Source organism: Pelophylax lessonae (genome assembly GCF_965119305.1).
Source record: "Pelophylax lessonae genome assembly, chromosome: 3".
Taxonomy (NCBI): Eukaryota; Metazoa; Chordata; class Amphibia; order Anura; family Ranidae; genus Pelophylax; species Pelophylax lessonae.
Genome location: NC_138770.1, coordinates 232,629,206 through 232,644,067, shown reverse-complemented (window position 1 = coordinate 232,644,067; position 14,862 = coordinate 232,629,206). Strand labels below are relative to the sequence as shown.

General features: G+C 42.1%; 1 protein-coding gene across 1 annotated transcript in view; it reads left to right on the top strand.

Moving 5' to 3' along the window:
- The window catches only part of PFN2 (profilin 2), a 64,735-nt gene extending 52,469 nt beyond the window's left edge, over window positions 1-12,266 (top strand). The window contains exons 2-3 of the mRNA XM_082249538.1: window positions 3,568-3,760; window positions 10,846-12,266. Coding sequence (XP_082105664.1) covers window positions 3,568-3,760; window positions 10,846-10,943 — 291 coding nt within the window. The 3' untranslated portion in view covers window positions 10,944-12,266. The remainder of the gene's footprint in view (window positions 1-3,567; window positions 3,761-10,845) is intronic.
- The last annotated feature ends 2,596 nt before the right edge of the window (window positions 12,267-14,862 follow it).

Below are 14,862 nucleotides of genomic sequence, written 5' to 3'. Positions count from 1 at the left end.
CATCTGGTTCCTCCTAGGAGGGATCCTTTGCCCCCTTGGGACTTGAATCTAGTCCTATCTGTGTTACAACGTGCTCCTTTTGAACAGATCAGGGAGATCTCGTTGTCTATGTTGTCCAAAAAGGTCGCCTTTTTGGTGGCGATCACTTCGGCTCGCAGAGTGTCGGAACTGGCGGCTTTGTCCTGCAAGTCTCCGTACCTGGTTGTTCATTTGGATAAGGTGGTCTTGCGACCTAATCCTTCTTTTCTGCCGAAACGAGTTTCGGAATTCCATCTTAACGAGGATATTGTTTTGCCTTCGTTGTGCACGAAGCCTAAACATCCAAAGGAGGTGAGATTGCATTCTCTGGATGTTGTTCGGGCGATTAGGGTTTACCTTAAATCGACTGAGTCTTTTCGAAAGACGGACTCCTTGTTTGTTCTTCCAGAGGGTCCTCGGAAGGGCATGGCGGCTTCCGCCTCTACCATTGCCAAATGGATCAGGCAGACCATTGAACAGGCCTATGCCTTGCAGGGGAAGGTTCCCCCTGTGCCTGTGAAGGCGCACTCTACTAGATCTCTGAGTACGTCTTGGGCCTGTCGTCATGGGGCTTCTGTAGCCCAGGTGTGTAAGGCGGCGACTTGGTCGACCGTACACACTTTCACAAAATTCTACAAAGTAGATGTTCAGGCATCGGCGGATGCTTCCTTTGGCCGCAAGGTTCTTAGTGCGGCTGTTCCCTAGGGTCCCTTGTTGGGGACTCCTGGCTGTTGGGATAAGTTTTGTATCCCCTGGTTTTTTGTCTTTTCCTGGGTTGTTGCTCCTGTTGAGCACTTATTTTTGCTGTTGCCCAGCTGGTTTCCTTCCTTTGGTAAGGTTCCTTTCTTTGATGTGGAGACTGCGTTGCCTTTCGGCGCGGATGCGTTTCCCACCCCTCATGTTTGCACTGCTTTGGGACGTCCCCATATGTGACGAATATGAAGAGGCGGCGACTGTCGGAGGACGTAAGAGAAAACGGAATTTTTGTAAAATCTTACCTGTAAAATTCCTTTCTCTGAGTCCTCCGACAGTCGCCGCCCCGCCCCTCTTTTGGGGTTTGAATGTATACTCTACTGCTATTCCACTAAAACTGAGATATGGTTGCAGGAAGTAGGAGGGTATTGACTGAGGGGACCACCCCTTGAGGGTGGGATATGTTAAAGCTTTATTGTTAACATATTCTGTTGCCTAGCTACTCCTTCGGAGCAAAGTCTAATACCCCATATGTGACGAATATGAAGAGGCGGCGACTGTCGGAGGACTCAGAGAAAGGAATTTTACAGGTAAGATTTTACAAAAATTCCGTTTTACACAGTGCACAGCAATAGACTCTTAGGTTCCACAGTGAGTAAAACAAGCATACTTTACTGCATATGCAGACTGATTTTACTGTTGTGGGTTTAGTATCTTTTTAACCGCTTGCCGACTGCGCACAGTATATTTACTGCGGCAGTCAGCCCCGGCCAGGCAGAGTGACGTAGATCTACGTCACTAGCCTGTCACCGGCTTTTGAGCCAATAGCGGGCGAGCGCGCGCCCCCGCCCCGGCTCGTTCACAGAGGAGTCTGCGCGTGTGACCGACGGACCTGATGTCTGCCGGTCACACTACGATCGTCGGTAGAGCGGGAGAAAGGCGGGCGGCTTATGTAAACAAGCCGCCTGTCATTCTCCCCTGTGTAAAAATGGAGATCAGACGGTTCTACTATGTAGAACCGTTGATCTCTGTTTTTACAATAGGAGACATGTCCAATCACAGTTAGAAACACGCCCCTAGGACACACTTAACCCCTCCCTCTCCAATACAGTTAACCCCTTCCCTGCCAGTGTCATTTTTACAGTAACAGTGCATATGTATAGCACTGATTAATGTAGTAATGTCACTGGTACCCCCAAAAGTGTCAAAAATGTCAGTCAAGGGTCCAATCTGTCCGCCACAATGTCGCAGTCCCGCAAAAAAAAACGCAGATCGTCTCCATTACTCGTTAAAGAAAAAACACCAAAAATGTCAAAAATCTTTCCCTTTGTTAGTAAACGCGATAACTTTTGCGCAAACCAATCAAAATACACTTTTTGCGATTTTTTTTTTTACCAAACATATGTAGCATAAAACATTTTTTTGGGGAATTTCATATAAAAAAAAGTGAAAAATATTGTTATTTTTGCAAAATTTACGCTCTTTTTTTGTTTATAGCGCATGATCAAAAAATCGCACAGGTGATCAAATACCACCAAAAGAAAGCTCTGTTTGTGGGAAAAAAAGGACGTGAAATTAGTTTAGGTAAAGCGTCGCACGACCGTGCAATTGTCCGTTAAAGTCTCGCAGTAAAAAATCGCAAAAAAAACCCTGGTCAGGAAGGGGGTAAAATCTTCCGGGGCTTAAGTGGTTAAGGCAGGGTAGGAGCACTTTTAGTAAAAGTACACTAACCTACACTCCCTGACTTGCTCAATGCTAGAACCCCCAACTGAACCCACTGCTTACCTCAGGAGGTCAGATGCAGCCTGCCCTGAGCAATGGCTTTGTTTACATCCTCCAGTCCTCATACACTTGTATAGGACCAAGACTGGTGGCACTTCAGAGATGATCTTATACAAATGTAGGAGCCTGGTCAGAATTGAACAGGATTTCAGGATTTTGGCTGAAATATAAGCCAGATGGCTGATGGTCAAAGAATGCCACAGCTAGACCACTGAAAAAAACAATGAAACAAGATTCTGGGATAAGGGTTTCAAGTATAGAATATGGCAGGTGGAGGGGGGGGGGGGGGTGAACTTTTAGGAAAGTGCCCTTAATCTTTATTAAATTGAAAAAGTCAAGTAGATGTGTTTAGCTATTCAGAATTTTTTGTTTTGAGCAGTTTTAAAGTAGATCTAATACATACCTACCCAACAACGGTCCAATGTCTTATGAGGTCACCTGTCAGCGCCGACATCTTCTCCTCCACTTTTTCTGTGAGCCAGGTCTCCACTTATTATAACTGGCGTGGAAAGATGTAAACCACGTGCAGGAGTTCATTCATCCTACTATAAAGGCACCATGCTGAGAATGTATCATGAACTGCGCATGCACAGCTCAGCATTGTAGAAGAGACATATCATGTTTCTTCTGTGATAAAAAGCCTGCCTGCTTAAGATTTGTTGTTCCACTTTAAGCACAATAAAGAGAAATCTGGTTGCTAAGCATTACTGTATTGTATTTTTGTATGTCATTGAGAGAGCCTGGGTGTCTCACAGTTAAAGCTCTACGTAATACAAGTTGGAGTAAAACTGTGTTTGTTTACTCAGAACCAGAAACTGCCTTAAGCATTCCTTATAAAAAACAAGTACATTTAATTTGCATATATACATAATCAAAATGTATTTTCTGTAACTCCTATTCTTGGTGAAGCAATGTTTAAAAGTGTCTCTATGAGTTATGGCTTCAGTGATATTTTATGTATAGGTACTTCTTTCTCTCTCACATCATGTTTGTTGGTATGATGTGCTGCTCCTCTCTTTGTGTTCTGGAGCTCACTTAAATCAAATCTTTTTTTTTTTCCTCTTGCTATTGCAGCCTGCAGAAATAGATGTACTGATAGGAAAGGATAGAGAAGGATTCTTCACTAATGGTCTAACTGTTGGAGGGAAGAAATGCTCGGTGATCAGAGACAGCCTGTATATTGAGAATGATTACACAATGGATATCAGGACAAAAAGTCAAGGCGGAGAACCAACATACAACATTGCTGTAGGCAAAGCTGTCAGAGGTAAGACCTTTTTATGTGGCTATTAATACTAAGGTTACATCCTTGAAAGGAAACCTTTTTTTTTTTTTTTAGTATTCTTGACTTTTTCTTCAGATAAAAATAAAAGGGGTCACCTTATGCCTCGTTTCCACTGAGCGGGTCGGTTCGGTACGGTACACTAATTTGAGTGTTTCCATTATGAAAGTGGCCCATACAACTGAACCAAATCGCACCATTCCTGGTCCTCCTTCAGATGTAGGGCCATAGGAAATGGTACGGTACGGTTAGGGCGGAGCTACTGGCGTCACACGATAGATTCCACTGATTGGCGGACAGGAAAACTTCAATGCTCACGTCAAATGAAAGAGCAAAACAAACACCTCATTTGGTGTAAACCCCGCATGGTCCCTGGTCCGCCCGACTTGCAGTGGAAACGCTCACCTGAATAGACCGGACCATTCTAACCCTTCCAAACTGTACCGACCCAAACCATTCAGCTCAGTGGAAACGAGGCATTAGTGCAAGTCTTCTCAGTGTGTGGTTTTGGTAGAATAAAATATTTGTTTCTTTGTTTAGCATGTAATTATATCTGTAATGGGTACAATCAAATTTGCTTATTACCTGCATGGCCAATGGCCAGTGCTTGCTTCCCTATTTTTCTCTTTCTTACATTATACGTTTATATGCCTGGGAACTCTGATTGAGAAGTTTGGCTGTGATTTGGTTTGGCTTAAAGGAGAAGTCCACCCTAAAACTAAAATCCCTGCATCTATAGTTCTCCATGTTCAAACACTAACCTATCTAGCCCTGTTAGGAAGAAATCAGTATACTTACCTTTTTTTAAGCTGATCTGACTCGATCCCCAGCGGCGGAAGCTCTGCAGAGTACACGGTCGACAACGGCTGTGAAATGCATGGGATGTGATGTCTCACATTGACTTACTATGAGGCTTCCGTTGTAGGCTGTCTTCTGCACCCGACCCCACAGTGAAGCCGCAGCTGACAGCTCAGCATGGGATCGGGTTGGATTGGCTTCAAAATAGGTAAGTATACTGATTTCTTCTTTATAGGGCTAGAAAGGTTAGAGTTGGAATGTGGAGATCTATAGATGTGGGGATTTTCCTTTTAGGGTGGACTTTAATTTAACAAAGGAGTTTAAATGCATTAAGTGGTGGAAAATATAGTACAGCAAGCATAAAGATGGAAAGGCACATTAAAGCAGTTGTAAACCCTCACATATACCTAGTGAAGTGACAGGTGATACAACTTATGATGATTTGTTTTATGTCTGTGTATCTGTCTATCTACAGCCCTCTCTTCTCTACATCCATTCATTGAAAGTGCTGAATTATAAAGCTTGTCAAAGAGTTCAGCAAAAAGGGGGCGAAGAGCTGAAGTTACAATCTGCAGAGCTCAGTGAGGAGAGCTCTAAAAGCTGATAGGACGGTAGAGGCATGCCCCCTCTACACAGCACACAGGAACAGAGCTGAGGATGTCAGTCAGTGGAGATCCTTCCCCTGTCACCATTTTTCTCTTGGTGTCAGGAAAGCTTGTCAGAAGTAATTCATGCTAATAGCAGAAAAAAAGTGACACTTGCACACAATTGAGACAATTACACACTATAGAGCAGGGGGAGGCAGCCTTTCAGAGGTTGTGATCTACTTGGACAACATGTAGGAATTCAAAGCTCCTGGAGGGGGTGGGGTGCAGTGTGGGCGGCGTCATCACCTTTTCATAAAAATAAATAAAGCCTACAGGGCTTGTGAATGAACTACAAGAGCGCTTATTAACACCGTTGTAGTTCATTCAGAAACACAAGCCGTCAGCTGCAGTAGCTGACAGTACTTGTTGTTCATTCAGTTGGGGCGGGCGAACTGGCAGCAGGAACTGGAACATGTTACATGTTCCACCCTAAATACAGGTTGAAAATTTAATATGTTCCAAAAAGTGAACTTAACCTTTAATTGCCCATTTAGAACTGTCTGATCTGATCCAGTGCATTAACAAGTTGTGTTAAAGCAGGCTATTTATTTGAATGGGCTGCCAGCACAGCCCAATTTGCATTTGCTAATGCAGCGCACAGCAGTGCATTGAAATCCAGGTGCATCAGTTGTGTGTTCTGGTTAATAAACATGCATTTACTACAAACACTTTTTAGTATTCTATCTAGATTTTCCCAAAATGATGCTCCCAAACTTACTCCTAATACCTGATGTTTGTAGTGCAGTATGGGGTATGCATGTGTTCTGTTAGTGGTAACAATGCAGCATATGTAGCATAATTCTTTTCATGTGCTAATATGGGGTACATACAAGAAGCTGTAAAGCCACCATAATTCTCCTATGACCATTTTTCTTTCATCACTTTTTAGCATAAAAAGTTACTTTTATTTTTTTTTAATTTTACCTGGATAATTTTTTAAACACGTGCTAATATTTTAAGGAGGTTATCAACAATGTACCAACCAGGTGCACTTATAGCTTTATTTTTTTGTTTCTTCTCCTTTAATATTTTTTTAAAAGCAAATGCATATAATAAACAGATGTATTAGGCAACCGGTGGTTGGGCTGGAGTGCACAAAGCAACCCGGTGCTTTGAAAAGCCCCATAGTGCTAGTGCGTGCATAGGTACAATGCATCAGCAGCTGCTGCCTAACTTAACATGCAAGTTCACTTCTCAAGTGTGAGAACAGACACAGCAGCTGTTGTTTTATTTCTTTTTCAACACAATTAACTTCTTTGTTTAATTCCAAAATTAAATTGCAACTTGTAAACCATAAAGGTCGTGGTTCCTTTTGGTTTCTAGAGTCTATCATTAAATCTAGTAGCATTTATTGTATAGAGCGTACCAAATTTATCTGCAAAACAAAGCTAAGCACTTTACCCTATGGTTTCTCTGGGCCTGCTCATGACAGCTTTCAAAAGGCTGTATTTGTGGGCACTTCTAAAAACTATGCCCCACAAAATTTTCCTGCTTTTTTTTTTTTTTTCCCCATATTTTTTTATCTTAGCTATGTCCTCTGACTCCTCTCACAACAGTACTTTATGACTGTTATTATTATTGTTCAGGATTTATATAACGCCAATAGTTTGCACAGCACTTTACAATATAAAGGGAGACAGTACAGTTAAAATACAAGAGGGTTAGGAGGGCCCTTCTCAAAAGAGCTTACAATCTAATAGACTTGTGAATGTCTCAGTAGTAAGGTAGCCAGAAGCCTAAAATATGGATAGTCTTTACACCATTCTATCCACATATTTCTGCAGCAGGTAAGGACAGATATTTGTATTCAGCAGTATACATAAAGACTACAAATCAATGACAGGCTGACACTGTCCATGGCTGTTTGCCTGTAATTGCTCAAGGAGAAATTTACACGTGGCTGCAGACCGATAGATGAGCTTGTACACAGCTCGTTTGTGTCCATTTGTATTTGTATGGCTTGACATTATTTTGTACAGGTTGAGTGGCCATAGCTTAAAGGAAACATCTGACCACAATCGACGCAGATTTGGGCAATGTCTGCCTGAATACATTTCTGAAAGAAGAACAGTATAATTCAATGAAGCTGAGTTTCATTCAAGAAATGGTGCCTAGGATGATGCCATTAGTCTGCTGCAGGCAGGAGGAAGCATTTCCACTTCACAATAATAGTACAGTAACATTGTAACTTTGAGCCACTGCTCTCACATTGTTGTTTAACAGACATTTTTGAACACAGCCAAGAACTGCATAGGCACCAGAATTTTCATGATTGTATTATCTCTGAGCCATAAACCATCATTTCAGTCCAGGAATTATTGTGGGTTAATGTGGAGGTTTGAACTATGAAATGGTTCTTTCCCCATACTGTAAGATCTGTTTTGGGTGGATTGACTTCCAAGGTCACTTAGTCATTTAAAATACCATGTATCCATCAGATTTGGCAAAGAAAACTGGACTGATGTGTAGTTGTTGACTATAGTATCCCGAGAGTTGTGGAGTTGTTGGCTATAGTATCTAGTGAGATGTGGAGTTGTTGGCTATAGTATCTAGAGAGATTCTTTGTATCCTGCCTAGAGATGGGAAGGCATGGAGAAACAAAATAGGAACATTTCAGGGGAACAAATTTCCTTTTACGTTTTTTGTTTTTCACAAAGCAGTTTTTTATGTTCTGGAAAAAATGAAAAATAGAGTATTGAATATGCCATTTCTCTTTTTCGTTCATTGAGGGACACAGCTCCTAATTCTTCTTAACCACTGGGTTATACTGCCCCCTTCAGAAGTAGGACACTAGGCAGGAAAAAGCTTAACTATGCCTTTGGGCAGTCCCAGAGGGTATTTACCCACTCTCAAATATAGGCACTTTTTTTTTGCCTAGTCAGGAGTAAGGACCTAGTTCCTTGCTGGGATCTCTGGTCCTGGTAATGTTTTCATTTTAAATGGATTTGTTTTCTCTTTTTATTATTTTGTTCCTGTGAGAACTACAATCAAGTGCGGAACTGGACAACGAACTGGATAATATATATCCTTAGGGTCCCCCCGGACCCTAAGGCCAGTGAGCGCATGCAGACCGCAGTTCCGCGCTTGGTCGGCCATGACATAGCCCCACTGGACGGGGGCTGGCCTGCGAGTTAAAAATCTCGCAAGGACACATACGAACTGGCTCCGGCCTGAGTCGCAGTGTTTCCTCCTGGCCTGCAGCACCCACATTAAGATGGAGTGGTGTCCAGTCCAGAGCGATGCCCACCCTGTTCCTGTTGTGGTAAGTAGCTGTCCCCCCACTACCCGTGGAGGGTTTTGGTGTGGGCGTGGACCCCTCTAAATTTGCGGTCACTTTGGGTCTTTAGGCTCTCCCCCCACTCCTCCCTGGGTGAGGTTATGAGCTGGCTGTTGCCACATGCTTTTAAGAGGGGCTGGTTGGAGTTGCTGCTGACTGGGTTTTCCTGGTGTGCAACGAGGGGGTTGAGCAGGGTTCCCTGTCATCCTGGAGGTTGGTGACTAGGGCAGGGATGTCCTCTTGGCTCCCTGCGGCAGTTGTTGGGCTGAGGGAGTGGATAGTTTAGCATCCGCGGGCCTCACATGACCGGATCCAGATGAAAATTTAGGCCGCAGCTTTGCAGCCTACTACTCGGAAACTACATGAGGCAGCCCCTGTGAGTGTGGCTGAAGCCACTGCTTCCTCTTTGGGCATCCACCTTCCCCTCTGCTGCCCCTGGATGGTCATCTACGCTGGGGCTCGCGTCCTGGGTGCCCTCAAAAATTTAGGCTGCGGCTTGTGGCCTACTAGGCTATGCAGCCGAGTTGGGTGCCGCCTTTGGGGGGCGGCTCCAGTGTGTATAGCTCAAGCCCCCACTCTTCCTTTGGGCTTCTGCCGGGATGAGGATCCGTGCAATTGCGTCTGGGTTCCCACAAAAATATAGGCCGCGGCCTGCTGGGCCATATGGTCAGCTTGGCTCCTCCCTTTAACCGGGTGGCACTGTGGGGGCGCTTAATTTTTGAGAGTCTTGCTGCCATTATTGTGTGGGGCACTTGCCTTGTATTAGCAAGGGTACCCTGCCTGCACATCTGCATCACGGCGGGCGGCCCACTTTTCACCATGTGGCTCCCTGTCTGAATGGACACGGGGAGCTGTGATCTGGCTCTGGAGCCCCCACAGCAAGCAGCTTGCTGTGGGGGAATTCAACAGGGTGGAGGAGCCAGGAGCTCAGAAGAGGGACCCGAGAAGAGGAGAACCTGGCCCACTCTGTGCAAAACCAACTGCACAGAGCAGGGAAGTATAATATTTTTGTTATTTTATTTATATATATATATATATATATATATATATATATATATATATATAAAGGAGACTTTACAATCACTTTAAGTACTTGAGTATAGGGCTGAAACAACTAATCGACTAAATCGATAATAATCGATAATTACAATCGTTGTCAACGATTGTCATTATCGATTAGTTGCTCCGTCGATTAATTGTGCAGACTGTCAGCGATCCGATCCTGTGCGAACTGTCAGATCGCACTGCGATATGCGATCAAACTGGGGGTGTCGTTAACATTTAATTGACACCCCCTGCGTATCGCATATGGCAGTGTAAACTGCCTCTTGTGCAGATGCGATGCGGGAACAGGCTGCGAATACGCAGCCTTCCAGCATCGCACAAGTGTGAACCGGCACTTACACTCTGTTTGCTCATTATTATTTTAAATAAATGAAAAAAAAGGCATATTGAGTTTTTTTATTATTTTATCCGATTAATCGATTAATGGAAAAAATAATCGTCAACGAATCGATTATTAAAATAATCGTTAGTTGCAACCCTACTTGAGTACCTGTCAGTAGAAAGTATTACTGGGATAGGAGGTAGGGTAGATGACACGAAAACTGTTTCTTCCAGTGATAAAGTATGGTGTATGAAATATCTTGTTTTAGCCCAAATGCCGTCTACATTGTTTTGACTAGCAGGGGAGTTATCCAGCTGTGGCAGAAGGCTACCCCATATACTCTTCAGCATCCAACAAAGTATGCATAAAGCCAAAGCAGTGTCCTGCAAGAGTGTGCATACTTTCTGGGCTCCATTTCAATGTAACATGCTTCAAAGGAGGCTTGCATTGGATTTGTTTCATCAATTGTGCACTAAAGTGTAGTGTGCTATGCTTTATGCAAACTCATAATGTTTATTGTTTCCCTGTACACTGCATTTTATAAGGTGCAAGAGCTGTCCTAGTCTGTCTTTTGCCTCCAACTGTCATCTAAAGCCACCACTGAGCTTTGGAGGAACATACAATTTTTATTTAACCAGGGCAGTATTTGTCTGAAAAAAAGCAGAAGGCCAAGACCACACATGCTCAGAAACAAAAGAATACTATACAAAACAACACATTACATCACTTACAAAGTTGTATTCTGTTGTAAGAGAATTTTTGTACCTTTAGTAACCTATTGGTTTTCAATATGAGGCAAACATGCAAAGAAAAAACTGATGTTCATTCGTCCGATATTCTCATTGTGTGTCAGAGGTATTAGTCTTTCTGGGCTGCACATAAAGTATTTGAGGCTGTGTTTAGATTGAATTGCAGTAGCACATGCATGTAACGTATGATTTTTTTCTCTTTTCTTTTACAGTCTTGGTCTTCGCAATGGGCAAAGAAGGAGTCCACGGAGGCGGCTTGAATAAAAAGGCATTCGCAATGGCGAAATACTTGAGAGATATGGGATTCTAGCTTTTAGGCCAACTTACATTCTAGGGGAAAACAGACAAACATTGCTACTAAACTTTCCTGCGTGAACAAAGCATTCTTTATCTGGAAATTTTATTAGCAATAAAAGGGGTGATGGGGGATGATCCTGTGTCTCCTTTGTATCCCTATTTTGGTGGGGAAAGTTGTTGTCTTTAAATTTTTTTTTCTTTTCAATTTTTTTTTGTGTTTTTAAGCAATTGATTTATCATGGCAAATCGTGTCCATAATAGGACAACCCAACAAGATGTTTTTGTTGACTGCTTCTACCCTCCTCGAAGGCTTTACTACTGAGCAGCATCTCCTGCGGGCTATAACTTTACATTGCATCTCGTCTGTCCACCAGACTGTAGATTATAGTTACAGTTTGTCTTTCATTTAACCATAATCTTTCTTGTTAGCGTGACTATATTTCTGTACCACCCGTTGCAGTCCCGTAATGTGAAACGCGTGGCTTTTCAGTGTTATGTACGCATAGGCTGGTAATCCATATCTGTTGGTATACTGAGTGTCTGACCCATATGTTAACATTGTGTTTAGAAGTCAGGTGGTAAAAGGGTGGGGGTTTAACCCAGTTTTAAGACCGTTTTAAGTACACCGAATGTACACTTTGCCACAAACTGTACCTCAATTAAAGCTGTTTGAATCCGTACTACCGTACGACGTTAGTTGCCTCACTTTAAAGCAGATAGCAATGTAACTTAAACCCAGTTTGCCATCAGATATTCCTGGTTTGTGCTGTTCTGCTGCCAGCACAAGTCTTAAGCACATGCTTGTGTTGTCCTGTACAAAGTCTGGGCTTAGTATAGTAAGTAGAGGCCTAGTAACTTAAGTCAGCAGGACTGCAGCAAGGCATGGGCAGCAGCTAGACCTGTAAGGGGGGGAGAAGAGTGGTGCACAAGAAAACACTAAGCGTGATGCAAATTTGTACATCCATTGGATTGATGCGTTTTTGAGCGGTTTGAGCATATACACAGCTCAACTTAGTCTTCCTTTGCTCAAACACAGGTGGAAATCACTACTTACAATAGAAAACACTAGGTCCACTTTTCGCTACTCTTTAAACTTATTGTAAAGCAATTTTACCTTTTTTTTTTCTTTTGGTGTCTTACAAATTTACCCTCCTGTATGTAATCATGACTGCAGACTACAGTGCCACAAGCCTATGGTTTGGCATTGATCTGTGGTGAGCATCTGCTCGGAAGGACACGCTTGTGCGTTTTTAGTGCAATAACGTAAATAATATCATCTTTCTCTGACACTAGAGTGTATGCCAAATCATTTTTTTTAATAAAAGTTTTAAAGCCATTTGCTAGAGTTTATTCTTTTGTCATGGTTGTGGTGGGAAAATTCTCTTTAAAACTATAAAATCTTTATTTCCAATTCTTCCACCTTGTATTGCAGCACAGAATAAGGATTTCATGTAGATGAAGGCGACTCAAACTGATGCTTGGGAGAAGTTTTGGGGCATATTTATAACTTATTATTTTCTGTATTATTAATTCATGGCTATATTTAATAAAAGGTAGCAGCAACCCATATCAGAATAAATAGCCTGCTATTCAATCTTATACTCCCTTTAAATATTTCTAGTTATTGTTGGTTATGCTATGATCTTTTGACATCAGTGTAAACGTCATTCCTGTTTTCCTCACATTTAATTTGGATGTTGGCTGATCATAGATCCTGATGTACACTTCTAAATACTGGCTGATGTATGACATACATTACAAACCTTATTCAAGATGCCTGTTAACTAGAAGCACCACAGTACAGAAGTACAAAAGTACAAAAGTTGATCTACCAATCGATTTCTGTACAACCGGCCTGTTGGAAAATTTCAACACAATCTGGCAGCACTGATCCGTGACAGCAGGGAAGACAGAAATCACCTCAGCAGGAGGGATTCCCCCATCTACCTCGAATGTGTGAATGGGGAATTGGGTCTTTTTGTTAGTTCAACTCACTAGTTGAATGAAAAAAATGACTACTATATGGACTGTCTTAGTGTAAAATCATAGGTACTTGGGATCTTGTCACCTTGCTACAAGTGCTGCGTTTTAGCTATTCTGTCTTCAGCAAGGAATGTGTCAAAATCTAGGAACAGCTGCAGAGGAATGAACTTCTCAGACAAACTCCACTGTATCTGACCATCACCCTAGAAAAGTCTTACTCATCCTTTTTTAACATGGTGGGACCCTTGATATAACTTTACAGTCTCAGGGAACCCCTACTAATTATATATTTACAGCTCACGGTACATTAAAAGAGAAATATGTTTTTTTTTTTTTATTCATACTTACCTAGCTGGATAAAGCATAGGTCTGATGCACCATCTGTTCCCCGCCGGCTAGAGGGGGCAGGAGTGGGCAGCTCAGGCTGTCAGCGGCTTGCTCTGAGCCAGGTGCCAGTTCTAGGTGGATCCCAACCATATGGTTGCTATCCTTTCCGAGCCTGGTTGCTATCCTTTCCGAGAGGGCTTCAGTCCTCTGTCTGCTGAAAACGGGTCACAGGAGTGCAAAACGAACTGCACTCCTATGGTTCATGGGAGAAGTACAGCCAGATGTTTGGCTGTACTTCTCATTTAACTGTGTTGGTCACTAAAATGTTCTTTGGTGGCAGCAATTACTTATTAGAAGGCAGAAATTGCTCGAGAAAAACCAAACAACCTCTGAAGGAACCCTAGGACTCCAACAAAATCCTAGTTGAGAAAGGCTGTTTTTAGAGGTTCCAGGAGTTCCCTTAAGACGAGTAGTTTTAGTGGCTTTCTAATTTAACACAGGCTCTTGGTCAACCAATCAACAGGGAATTTCATAAAACCGATCTCTCTCATATTGATGTGGTTTATTTGTCTTCATAGGACCAATTGCAGCTACATATTTCCCCCATGCATTACAGACATAATCTATATTGAGAGGACTACCACTTTCAGTCTCATTATTCAGCTTCTTTTAATTGGCAGGTCTGAGATTGTCATTGCTGGTTATTATCTCTATGTAATTTTAAGGGGGTTGGTAGTTTTGAAATAGTGCTGCTGACAAACATTAACACAGAAAATAACTGTTGAACATCGCTGCAGAAACAGTTTATTACATTTCTTTGTATTATTTAAATTGTGTATAACCTGGTTGTCAGTTAAAATACATTACTGTCTATTCTAATAAAAAAAAAAAATATATACAAGTTCTTTGTACTAAAGAATAATAGATGGCATTCTTTAGAATGAAGCGAGCTCTATTTGTGATAGCTTCATATGTATTCTGTGCCATATGACAGTATGGAGCCGTGAGAGGGGTTTTAACTGACATAAAGGTCCTGCTTTCTCCAAAATGGCACTTCTGTAAGGAAATTTTAGAATTTTGCTTCTGTTTTGTCTTGTGTATCATGTCCAAACTGTAAACACTTGTTAATTTGTCCATTTCTTTCCCTGCACTTTTGTTACATCTGGGATACAGTCTAACTCATCTGATTTAATATGCATTTAAAGAAATGCCATAAACTATTAAACCACCTTGTTTACAGACAGATGAAATTAAATTTATTCCAACCAAATGTATGAGTCGTGTCATGTCTCCAGAGGATGCGGGAAGGGGTAAATCTTTACATTAAAACTTGCATTGCTGTATAGAGACATTTATTTGCTTATAGCGAGTCAAACAAAAGCAAAAACCCAACTAAAAACACAGTGACTAGCACTAAAATTCAACTTCAGGCAGATGTGAATGCAGTTAGCGTCTACTAAAAAAGGAGCACTCTCCAAAAGGCAACGTAAAAATTAGCACTCTCCAAAAGGGACAACCCAATGATGCTGAAATGCTAATAACCCTTGCTATCCCAGATTGTAAACCTGCACCACTGAAAGGGTGGAAACCCGTAATCTCTCATCCCAAAGGAGAATAAAGTA